We start from the raw sequence: 12,552 nt of genomic DNA, 5'->3' as shown, positions 1-12,552 counted from the left end.
GTATGTCTTATAAATGATATACTGTTTTGTTTTAAAAAGATGGACCATTAATCAATTTCTCAGGAGTGACAATAATCCAATACCATTAATATAGCACTGTCAAGATCTTACCTGTGAACCTGTAAGGCAACAAATTGCCCCCACTCCACAACCCCAGGCCAATGTTTCAGAGGAATTCTGAGGAGGTTTGTTTCCCACCCCCACCAAACATCCAATGTATAGGACTACATCCTGGTGCTCAAGAACCACACTTCACGCTATGGCTGAAAAGCTTTGGGAAGATTATGGCCTGTGTTCGTAATTTTACACCCTTACTTCCTTCTTCATCCTTGGATGCATCACATTTGGTCCTGGTGGTTTATCAACATTAAACACAGCCCAAGCTATTCAAGGCTCCCTTTTTATAAAAAAAAGTGCTAGCTAATTCTGCATCTTTTCTGCATTTGAGTGGTGGTGTGTAGAGGAAGAGACTGCAATTTCAGTTGATCACAGTTTTAATGAACTAGGAAGGGAATAATCATCCTGAGTTCTTGCTTCAGATTGCTATCCAATGACTTTATCCTCAAAATTTTCACATGTGGGTGTCAGGTGATGGATTCAACCCATAAGATTTAAAGGACAATGAAAGACAATGGCTTTATGAATACTAAGTTGATCAAGCTAGAGCTATTTTTTATTATATGTAGTGTTACAATACTATATTCGAGAATACTTTTAAACTGCCACATCTGAGATAAACATTAAAACCTCGTAAACGACAAATTATTCAAAGACATTGCTTCATATGCATTTTTGATTTGTTTTACATAGGAATATGATACTGATGTGGGTGCCCAGGGTTCTCAGTTATCACGTGGACAAAAACAACGTATTGCTATAGCTCGAGCCATTGTCCGGGATCCAAAAATTCTCTTACTGGATGAAGCTACATCTGCGCTAGATACAGAGAGTGAAAAGGTACTAACAATTAAAATATTGAGGTATGATTAATTAGGGGATGGCAGGTACCTGCAGATTTGTTGGAAATATCTAATGCACCTCAAGGCTAAATAAGCTACATGTTTTGTCATCAAATCAGCCATCACATTACGTATTATAGTCTTCAGTATACTTGCAGTTATCTTTTAACCTCCATTTGTTTTGTTTCAAATCAATTCCTTTTTCACTTCAGCATGACATTTCTAATTTCCAGTATCTATATGCTTAATGTAATGTGAAATGACAAGAATAGATTTTTTAGAATTATTGACTAACTGTGGTTCAGGCCTATGTGCAGTCACACAGAGATAGATTATTGAGTATTGCTGAGAAAAGACACATTTTGTAAAAGCGTTTTGTCTTGTCTTCATCAGAACAATTTGCAAGAATAGCAATTCAGAATCAATTGGACAGCATTTGCTGGATGACACTGAGAGTACAATTAATTATGTTGACAACCAACTTAAGATTGTCAATTGGACTTGCAGTGCAGTGACTGGAAACTAAATAGAGTAAAACACAAATGCTTGTTTTTATTTGCAGAAAGAGAGAACAAATTACATACACTGCACCTTTTTCAACTTGGTAAATAAAAGATGATAGCCACTCATTCACTGGTTTATTTCCGAGGGCAATATCCTAACCAATCAGAGTCAACCTACCTGGTTTAAAATTTAAATAAAACCTGGCAGCAAACTATTATTCAGCATCAATGGGTGGAATATGATAGGGGTTTAAGTGATATGGGCTATGGTGAAATTTGTGGTAGAACCTCTTGATAAGTACACTGAGGCTGATCGCAATATCAGGAGAATCTTGCTCCACCTTTCATACTTTCGAAAGAAGTGGTGTGGCAAGTTTCTCACTCTGCACTGGCAAATTGCCTATTAAGGAGAATTATTGCCTGATTTAAAAAACTTTGTTAATGGCCCAAATCACCTCAGTTGGTTTCTTATCTTACGAAAAGCGCCAAACAATCAGGATGCTGAGAAACCTTGACATGGAAATCAGAACAGGTATCTGGTGACTCCAGGTTGCCACTTGCTCAGAAGGACCATCCTGTTGACTGCTAGGCAACAACATCTCAGGGCAGTGGCACATATTCAGTGGTACATATTCATGGACGTTATCATTTGATATGTCTAAGAACCTCCTGGCACATCTCCTATCTACTGACAAGATGCTTCTGCACCTCAATGCCGTACTGACAACTAGTACTATAACACTGTAGCAAGGACACTGCAACACACACACACACACACACACACACACACACACACAAACCTATGGGATGAATCATTTCATCCAAGATGTTTTCTTATTTGCAAATGCATTTTATTTTGTTCAAGAAAGACACAATTTGTAGTCACAGTCAGTCTGTGTGGCATTTCATAAATTCCTGCTTTTGGAACAAAACCAGCCTGATTCCAGTTTAAAATGCTGAGACAGACTCTGGGTAAGGCCTCACACCCACAATTCAGTGTCTGACTGAAATGTTATCTGTTGTATTTTCTTATCGCTTTGCCTGTTTGAAGTTTGGAATGTTAGGCAGACACTGATGAAACCTTTAATTATCTCAGGGCAGTGACTTGAAATGGATTCTGGAATTTGCATCTTAATTAATTGAAATTAACAGAGTTCATCCTCACCCTCAACAACTTCTCTTTCGATTCCTCCGACTTCCTACAGACAAAGGGGGTGCCGTGGGTACCCGCATGGGCTCAAGCTATCTCTGCCTCTTTGTAGGTTACATGAAACAGTTCCTCTTCCGTACCTACACTGGCCCTAAACCCCACCTCTTCCTCCGTTACATCGATGACTGTATCGGCCCCGCCTCATGCTCCCAAGAGGAGCTCAAACAGTTCATCCACTTCACCAACACCTTCCATCTCAACCTCAAGTTCACCTGGACCATCTCCAACACATCCCTCCCCTTCCTGGACCTCTCTGTCTCCATCTCAGGCAACCATCTAGTAACCGATATTCATTTCAAGCCCACCGACTCCCACAGATACCTGGATTACACACTCCACCCACCTTCCTGCAAAAATTCCATCCCCTATTCCCAATTCCTTCACCTCCACTGCATCTGCTCCCAGGATGAGACATTCTACTCCCGTACATCCCAGATATCGTCGTTCTTCAAGGACCGCAACATCCCCCCCACAGTGGTCAAGAACGCCCTCAACCGTGTCTCCCGCATTTCTCATAACTCATCCCTCACACCCCGTCCCCGCAATAACCGCCAAAAGAGAATCCCTCTCATCCTCACATACCACCCCACCTACCTCCAGATACAATGCATCATCCTCCGACACTTCCGCCATCTACAATCTGACCCACCACCCAAGACAGTTTTTCATCCCCACCCTTGTCTGCCTTCCAGAGAGACGAATCTCTCCGCGACTCCCTTGCCCGCTCCACACTCCCATCCAATCGCACCACACCCGGCACGTTCCCCTGCAACCGCAGGAAGTGCTACACTTGCCCCCACACTTGCCCCCTCCCTCACCTACATCCCAGGCTCCAAGATGACTTTCCACAGCAAGCAGACATTCACCTGCACATCTGCCAATGTGGTATATTGCATCCGCAGTACATGTGTGGCTTCCGCTACATTGGGGAAACCAGGCGGAGGCTTGGGGACCGCTTTGCAGAACACCTACATGCGGTTCTCAACAAACAACTGCACCTCCCAGTCGCAAACCATTTCAACTCCCCCTCGCATTCCTTAGACAACATGTCCACCCTGGGCCTCCTGCAGTGCCATAACGATGCCACCCGAAGGTTGCAGAAACAGCAACTCATATTCCGCTTGGGAACCCTGCGGCCCAATGATATCAATGTGGAATTCACAAGCTTCAAAATATACCCTCCCCCCGCTGCATCCCAAAACCAGCCCAGCTGGTCCTTGCCTCCCTAACCTGTTCTTCCCCTCACCTATCCCCTCCTCCCACCTCAAGCCGCACCTTCATTCCCTACCTCCTAACCTCATCCCGCCCCCTTGACCTGTCTGTCCTCCCCGGACTGAACTATCTCCTCCCTACCTCCCCACCTATACTCACCTCTACAGCCTCCATCCCCGCCCCTTTAACTTGTCTGTCTCCTCTCCACCTATCTTCTCCTCTATCGACCTTCAATCTGCCTCCCCCTCTCTCCCTATTTATTTCAGAACCCTTTCCCCATCCCCCTTTTTGGATAAAGGGTCTAGGCCCGAAACGTCAGCTTTTGTGCTCCTAAGATGCTGCTTGGCTTGCTGTGTTCATCCAGCTCCACGCTTTGTTATCTCTGATGAAACCTTTAGTTACTTCAGGGCAGTGACTCGAAAATGATTCTGGAATTTGCATCTTAATTAAGTGAAACTAACAGAGTTCTCCACTTCCTGCTTCAGCAATTTCTATAATGCAAGAATATATGAATGATTAAAGATTCAACAGGAGGCAGTCAGTCAGCCTTTTTAGGTTTGTTCACTCCACTCACACCATATGATCCTTTGATTTCTCTGTCTTTCATCTCCCTACCTATAAACTCTGTGTTTGTGTGCTGTCCTCTCACTGCACCCAGTGAAGGAGTTGTGCTTTGAATGCTTGTGATTTCAAATAAACCTGTTGGACTATAACCTGATGTCATGTAATTTTTCATTTGATCTACTCAGGGGTATGCAATTAATTCATGCATCTACGCCAGGCTGCATCTCTGGGTCTTTGTTCATTTATTCTGAGCTATCTAAATGTACGCACACAGCATTGCAATCTTCTTTCATGAATTATAAATGCTGGTTTTAACCTTGGGAACTGGCATCATTAAGCTTTTACATTCTTGTAAATTGTCGGTTGAGTGCAAGGCAAAACACTTCAACAAAATATAGAATAAAACAAAGAACTGTGGATGCTGGAAATATGAAACAAAAACAGTAATGTTGGTGAAACTCAACAGATTTGGTGGCATCTGTGGAAAGAAAGAAGATTTAACGTTTCAAGTCCAAGTTTTGAACCAAGTTCTGATGAAAAGTCACCATGTTAACTCTTCTCAAAGATGCTGTCAGACCTGCTGAGTCTCGACAGCAATTTCTCTTTTTATGCCAAGAAAATATATCTTTTATCAGCAATACACCCTCCCAAAGCACCAGCAAAAGACTTTTTAAAACTTATTTTTGACTAGTGATGTCACATATGTCATTAGTATCAGCTTCTATAATTAAGTGCCCTCTATTATACGAGTGATAATGGGAACTGCAGATGCTGGAGAATCCAAGATAACAAAGTGTGGAGCTGGATGAACACAGCAGGCCAAGCAGCATCTCAGGAGCACTATACTGTTGCTTTAGATTTGATTGCTATGCTGTAAATTTTGCTTTGTTCAATAATTTGCCTAAATAATCAGATGTTCTTTGATTGCTCATTCTAATTTGCCCAAATATCCCATGACAACAATTCTCATCAGCAACAAAAGGGGAAATCTTTCATTCTCTTTTCACTTGATTTTCAGTGATCTGATGCAAACAAAGATGTGCAGATTAAATGGATTAGCCATGAGAAATGCAGGGTTACAGGGATAGGATGGGGGAGTAGGTCTGAGTAGGATGTTGTTCAAAGGGTTGGTATGATCTTAATGGCCAAATGGCGTGCTACTCTGTAGGGACTCAATGATTCTTAGGTGGGGTAGGGCTGGAAAGTCTGAAAATAGACCCCTGCAGTATTTTAGCGTAAACGATGACAGGTGTGGGCTGCAAAATTGCTATGGCTTGTGAAGACAGGTTTAAATCTCTGTTTTCCTTCCCAACATTTTCATTTTCAGTTGCAGCAGAGAAAGACAGTACCGCTTAAGAGGTCTAATGTTGTCAACAGTAATATTCCATGCATATCTTAGTCTCATGGATGGGATTTATTTTTCTGGAAACCACCAAAATATCCTAATTGAAGCAAACTTCTCAAAATCCAGTATATGATATTCAGTAACTCTTTTGGATAGAAATTTTAGCTGATTTACATTGTGGCTAGTTTACATTAAATAGAAAATCCCATCTCAAGAAGCATAAACCATAAAAATCAACAAAATCGATCAAAATTGTTTTGATTACGTGTTTCTTTCACCCACCAAAATTAAACATCTCATGAAGCATTCATTGCTCTTGATTTAGTTCATTAAGATTTATCTTTAGCAGTCCCTATAATTATGTTCCCTGCACAAATGCATTACATTCCCTGAAGACTCTATCTCTCCTGCCTCTACTTTCTGATCTCTGTGCTTGTCTTGGAACTTGCGTGCATGCATGGTTTGCCCATGATTTCATGCCTAGAAGTGGTTGGCATTCAAGATATGACAATTCTAGCTTTTGTCAACTGGCAGCTAGAGGAAGCCAGTCACCCAACATGTAAACTTTCCAGTAAAATAAGTGAAAAAAAAACATTTTATGACCAACCATCAACATAGCATGACAACACTGATGCCCCTACTTAACACCTTATCAATACTTCAAGTCTATTGCTCATTGTCTGGCATTGTTTGCTAAAATATGATATTTTCTTCTCTTGAGTTTAGATTGTCCAAGCTGCTTTAGATGAAGCACGACAAGGAAGAACTTGCATTGTGATTGCACATCGGCTCTCAACCATTCAGAACTCAGATATCATTGCTGTCATGTCTCGAGGATTCATTATTGAGCGAGGAACTCATGAGGAACTGATGGCTCTTAAAGGAGCTTATTATAAACTTGTCACAACTGGTGCTCCTATTAGTTAAGCCAAATTCACATTGCTAAGTAGACAAATTCTTCCAAATCATCCTTCAGATCATATCAGTTACTCCAGTTTTTGTTGTGCAAGCAGTAAATACAGTAACTTAACTAGAGTAAAACTGTAAAAAAGTGTTTTTTTTATGCCTGCTCATTTGAAAGTAGAATTTCTTAATTCATTATGCTGGCAGGTTTTTATATCTTGACAACAGTTGGTGAACATTCCTTCAGTGTGAGCTGTTAAAGTATGATTTATCTTTAATGTCAGTGAACATAAATCAAAACTGTATAACTTCAGTAAAAACATTTAAAATCTTATTCATAATATTATTTGGACAGTTTAAAATAATTTCGATGACATACATGAAGAATTTGAACATATGGATTTTGTATTTTAGTTTCATAATTTAAAAGATTTTTTAAATTACAAATTTTCAAAAAAGGCTGTTGTGGGCACCAGACCAAGTTGAGCCAAGCTTATGAAACCATCAACAAACAGAAATTAGTCAGATGAAATGAACATTTTTGGAAGGAATTGAAACTCAGATCTGCATTTCCTGATTGATTCACACCTTTCTGGAAGTTTCACAAATTGGGAAGAATTTCACATGTAGATTATGAAAAGATCAAGGAAAGAGACAAAAGGACTATATTTCAGGCAATAGTTTTGGGGGCAAACTAGAGAGAAGGAAAAATAGATTGGTAATAGCAGATATAGAAGATTCTCTCTCTCTCTCCACTGCATTCCCCCCTCCCTTTCACCACTCCACCCCACCCCCAGTTCTCTCAGCTTCTCAAAAATATCACCCAGTAATAGAGCAATGCTGGAGAAATTCCTATTCACCAAGAGTGCAAAAATATCTACAAATGTCACGACTGCAAAACGTCAACTAAACAACCAGGCTCACAGTTAAAACCTAACACCTCAAGGATTTTATAAACTTCCTTTTTCTATGAGACATTCTTACCATTTTAACCTTTATACCTATATTTGTATATGTGTTTTAGTATCGTTTTCTTGGGGTCAGTAAGTAATAAAGTTCCTATTTTACTGAAGAAAACCTTGTGATTGGCTCCTTAATCCTGACTTGCACTATATTTCAATTCAAGTGTGATATAGCTACATGTTGGGTGGGCTCTTGTGGTGCAGTGATAGTGTCCTGCTGGGTTAGCAGGCCTTGGTTCAAGTCCCATTAGCTCCAGTGGTGAAAAATAACATCTCTGAATTGATTAATTTGAGAATATTTACAACCGTGTGTTAAAAACAATTAAAAATCTTTGTTGTGGCCAATCAAGGGTGTTAAAAAGAATAAAGCCAATTAACCGTTCTTCACCTCATATCAATGTAATAGGATTTCTCCGGGATCATTTGAACATAGATGAATAACAACATTTTAGAACTGGCCACAACAAAGATAGGCCAGGGATGCAGGTGAGTAGTGCGCCCCTGAGGAAGTGGGATAGGGTGCTAGGGGTAGTATGCCAGATAAATGGGAAGACAGGGAGACAACTGGCTAGGGTGTTGGGATCCAGGCAGCTCAAATGCCAAGTTAGAATGAGCTAGAATGCAACATACTTAGGGTACAAGGTGGCAAAGGTCTGGTCAGGCGCATGAGGTCAATTCCTGCACCATGAAGGATTTTTCTTTTCTCTCACCTGAGGGATAATGACCCCAGGTTAAATCTCCACCAGTCATCTCACTAATGAGAGAGCAGGCCCAAGGTCATACTGTCATGGAGAGATACAGTGTGGAAATAGATCCTTTGGCCCAAACTGGTCCATGCTGACCATCGTGCCCACTCAGCTAGTTCCAATTGCATGCATTTGGTCAATATCCCTCTAAGCTACTCCCATCCATGTAACTATCCAAATGTTTTTTGAATGTTGCCATTGTACCTGCCTCAACCACTTTCTCTGGCAGCCCATTCCATATACGCACCACTCTCTGCGTGAAGAAGTTGTCTCTCAGGTCCTTCCTAAATCTTTCCCCTCTCACTTTAAACCCATGCCCTCTAGTTTTCACTTCCGCATCCATGGGAAAAAGACTATATACGTTAATCCTTTCAATGCCCCTCATAATTTTATAAACCTCAGTAAGGTCACCCCTCATTCTCCTATGTTCCAAGGAATAAAGTCCTATCTCGGCCAAGATCTCCCTACAACTCAGGCCTACTAGTCCTAGCAACATCCTCATAAAATCTTCTTTACACACTTTCCAGTTTAACTATGTATTTCCAATAACAGGATGGCCTAACATCCTAACTCCTATACTCAATGCCTCGACTGATGAAGGCCAGCACGCTAAATGTGTTCTTCACCACCCTGTTCACCTGTGATGCCGCTTTCAATGAACTTGTACTTGAACTTGTACTATGAAAATGTACTTGTACTCCGAGGTCCCTCTGTTCCACAACACTCCTCAGGACCTTACCATTTGCTGCTTTGATTTTCCAAAGTGCAATACCTGACACTTATCTGAATTGAAATGCATTTGCCAATCCTCATCTCACTTCCCCATCTGATCACGATCCCTTTGTAATATTTGATAACCTTTCTTATCAATATCTCCTAATTTTGTATCACCTGCAAACTTACTAATCATGCTTTGTACATTCACATCCAGATCATAAATAACAAATAACAAAGATCCCAGCACTGACCCCCGTGGCACACCACTAATCACAGGCCTCCAGTCTGAAAAATAACCTTCATCCATCACCAGGATAATAAAATGTGAGGCTGGATGAACACAGCAGGCCAAGCAGCATCTCAGGAGCACAAGCTTTTGTGCTCCTGAGATGCTGCTTGGCCTGCTGTGTTCATCCAGCCTCACATTTTATTATCTTGGAATCTCCAGCATCTGCAGTTCCCATTATCTCTTCATCCATCACCGTTTGCTTTCTACCATTGAGCCAATTTTGAATCTAATTAGCTAACTCACCCTAGATCCTCTGCGACCTAATCTTCATGACTAGCCTGCCATGCAGGACCTTGTCAAAGGCCTTATTAAATCCTTATAGACAACATTTGCTGCCCTACCCTCATCTATCCTCTTGATTACCTCTTCGAAAAACTCTAAACGATTTGTCAGACATGACTTCTCACTCACAAATTCACGCTTTCACTAATTCGACATTGACTATCCAAATGATGGTTGATCCTGTCCCTTAGTATCCTCTCCTATAACTTGCTAACGACTGATGTCAGGCTCACTGGCCTGTAGTTCCCTGGCTTGTATTTACTACATTTCTTAAACAATAGAATAATATTAGCCACCTTTCAGTCTTCTGGAACTTCACCAACGGTTAAAGTTGAAGCAAAAATCTCTTCAAAGGGCCTCTGCAATTTCTTCCATTGCCACCCACAATGTCCAAGGATAGACTTGATCTGGCCCAGGGGATTTATCCATGTTAACATGATCTAAGACTGCAAACACCTCCTCTCTGGTAATATGTGTGCAGTCCAAGACATCCCCATTTGTTTCCACTATTTCCTGAGCATCCACGATTCTCTCCTCAGTAAACACTGAGGAGAAATATTCATTTAAAATCTCCCCCAACTCCTCTATCTCCATACATAGACGGCCATGCTGATCTTTAAGAGGACCTATTCTCTCCCTGGCTACCCTTTTACTTTTAATATAGTTACAGAACCTCTTGGGATTATCTTTAACTTATCTGCCAGATCCATCTCATACCAGCTTTTTGCTCTTTTGATTTCCTGTTAAGTGTGCTCCTACACTGTTTATTGTCATCTAGGAATTCACTTGAGCCCGATAGCTAAAGCCCAATGTTTGCTTTCTTCTTTTTCCTGACCAGAGTCTCAATATCCTTCGTCAGACAGGGATCCCTAAACCTGCCCGCTTTTCCCTTCACTCTAACAGGGACATACTGTCCCTGGACTCTCGATATCACACTTTTAAAAGCCTCCCATTTGCCAGTCGTTTCTTTTCCTTTGAACAGGTTCATTCAATCGACTGCTGCTAGATCCTGCCTAATGGACACTAAATTGGCCCTGCTCCAGTTTAGCACCTTAACCTGTGGACCTGTTCTATCTTTTTCCATAACAATGTCAAACTAAGAGAGTTATGATCATTGGATGTTTATATAATGTTATGTATATGGCAGGTAAAGTAGATTATTAGTTTAGCGTTCAGTTTAAAGGAATCTACAATGGGCATTTTTTTTAAAAAGTGAGATAATAAGCAAGGTTTTACATTTAGTTCAGATGACACCAGTGTTGGGTTTCCAAGCCAGTTTACTTTGTCTTCACAAAGAATTTGGGGCAGTTCAGAGAATATGCTACCTCAACAGAAGACAACATTGTGAAAGTTACAAACCAACAGGTTTGTTTAGAAATATGCAGTTTATTAGAAGTGTGAAGATTTAAGTCCACAGTTTTGTGAATAGCTCATTTTGGTAGATTTGAAAAGGACTCACTGACCTGGCTCCCTAGTGTATGAGAAAGACCTGGAAGGTATCGGTTGAGTAGAATTCAAAAGAGTTAAAATATGGGGTGTAATTTCTCTGGATTTGAGAAAAGACTGGCAGCCAAAAAAGACAATCCCAAACCCTCCTGTAGATATTTAAATAATAAGTGGTAAATTATAGAGAGACCAGAAAGTCTCTCATATAAGGGGCATGGCTGAGGTGGTAAATGAACACTTTGCATCTGTCTTTACCAAACAGGGTGATGGTACCAAGACCAAGAAGAAACTGTCACTAGGAGGGTTCAAAACTGATAAGGTAGAAGTTTTGCAAAGACCAATTGTATTTAGAGTTGTCAAAGCTCTGGGACTGTGTGATATGCATCCAAACATTTTTGAAGCAAGGGAGAGTGGAAATTTCAAGAGTGCTGGCTGTATTCTTTCAGTCTTCCCTTGACTTAGGGGAGGTGCCACAAGACTGGAGAATCGCAAACACTTTGGTATTGTCCCTGGCAATGTTGAATACAAAATAGGAAATAGAGTAATGATCAATAGATACTTTTCTGGCTGGAGAAACGTTTGTAGTGGTGAACCTCAGGGTTGGTACTGGGACCTATGCTTTTCCTGATTTATATTAATGATCTGGATCTTGGGTTACAGGAGGTAATTTTAAAACCTGCTGGTGACACCAAACTTGGAAGAGTTAGAAACTGTGAGGAGGACAATGTTGAGCTCCAAGAGGGTGTAGACAATTTGGTGGAGTTGGCAGGCAGATAGCAGATGAAGTTCAAAGGAGACAAGTGTGAGGTGATGCAGTTTGGTGGGAGAATGCCTTATTACTTCCCATCTGAATCCTCCATACTCCTCTCGGTTCTCAATTGTATTATCGACCTGACATGACACCTGTCATAAGCAGACCTTCTCCTTATTTTAGTTTCTATCTCCCACTGACACTTGATCCATTTGCCTCACTCATTTCCAAGATACAGGTCCAACAGTGTAATCTATTCACCATCGATATCCCAGTGTATATTCGTATATTTGAAGTTCCCATTCACTGTAACGTTGCCACCTTAAATTTCGCTGCAGGTTTGTTACTCCATAACCATCCCACTAGTTGATGAAATGCAGCCTACACTTTGGGGGTCATGTCCGACCTGCTCCAGAAGGGTGTAATGACAAATCTGAACAAATTGCTGGTTGTAGTCTATAGATATTTTTAATCAATGTAATTGCAACCGTTATGTTCTTTAGCTCTAACTGAAATGCCACGTCCCACTTGTAACAGTCCTCTCATAGCTCACGGAATAGCTGACTACACATAACGTTATCGATAACCTTAAAATGAATAAAACAATAATTATAGCTCAGCCAATGAGGTTGTGTTGGTTTGATGAACGATTCTCGTCTCCAC

General features: G+C 40.9%; 1 protein-coding gene across 9 annotated transcripts in view; it reads left to right on the top strand.

Annotated features, from left to right (window-relative positions):
* The window catches only part of LOC125454018 (bile salt export pump), a 104,257-nt gene extending 96,484 nt beyond the window's left edge, over window positions 1–7,773 (top strand). For all 9 annotated transcript variants that reach the window (XM_059647345.1, XM_059647346.1, XM_059647351.1 and 6 more), the window contains 2 exons: window positions 811–957; window positions 6,520–7,773. In XM_059647345.1, the coding sequence (XP_059503328.1) occupies window positions 811–957; window positions 6,520–6,720 (348 nt within the window). In that variant the 3' untranslated portion in view covers window positions 6,721–7,773. The remainder of the gene's footprint in view (window positions 1–810; window positions 958–6,519) is intronic.
* The last annotated feature ends 4,779 nt before the right edge of the window (window positions 7,774–12,552 follow it).

The sequence above is a fragment of the Stegostoma tigrinum genome, chromosome 7 (genome assembly GCF_030684315.1).
Source record: "Stegostoma tigrinum isolate sSteTig4 chromosome 7, sSteTig4.hap1, whole genome shotgun sequence".
NCBI classification, from domain to species: Eukaryota; Metazoa; Chordata; class Chondrichthyes; order Orectolobiformes; family Stegostomatidae; genus Stegostoma; species Stegostoma tigrinum.
Note: the sequence above shows the minus strand (reverse complement) of the source record. Positions and strands in the feature narration are given on the sequence as shown.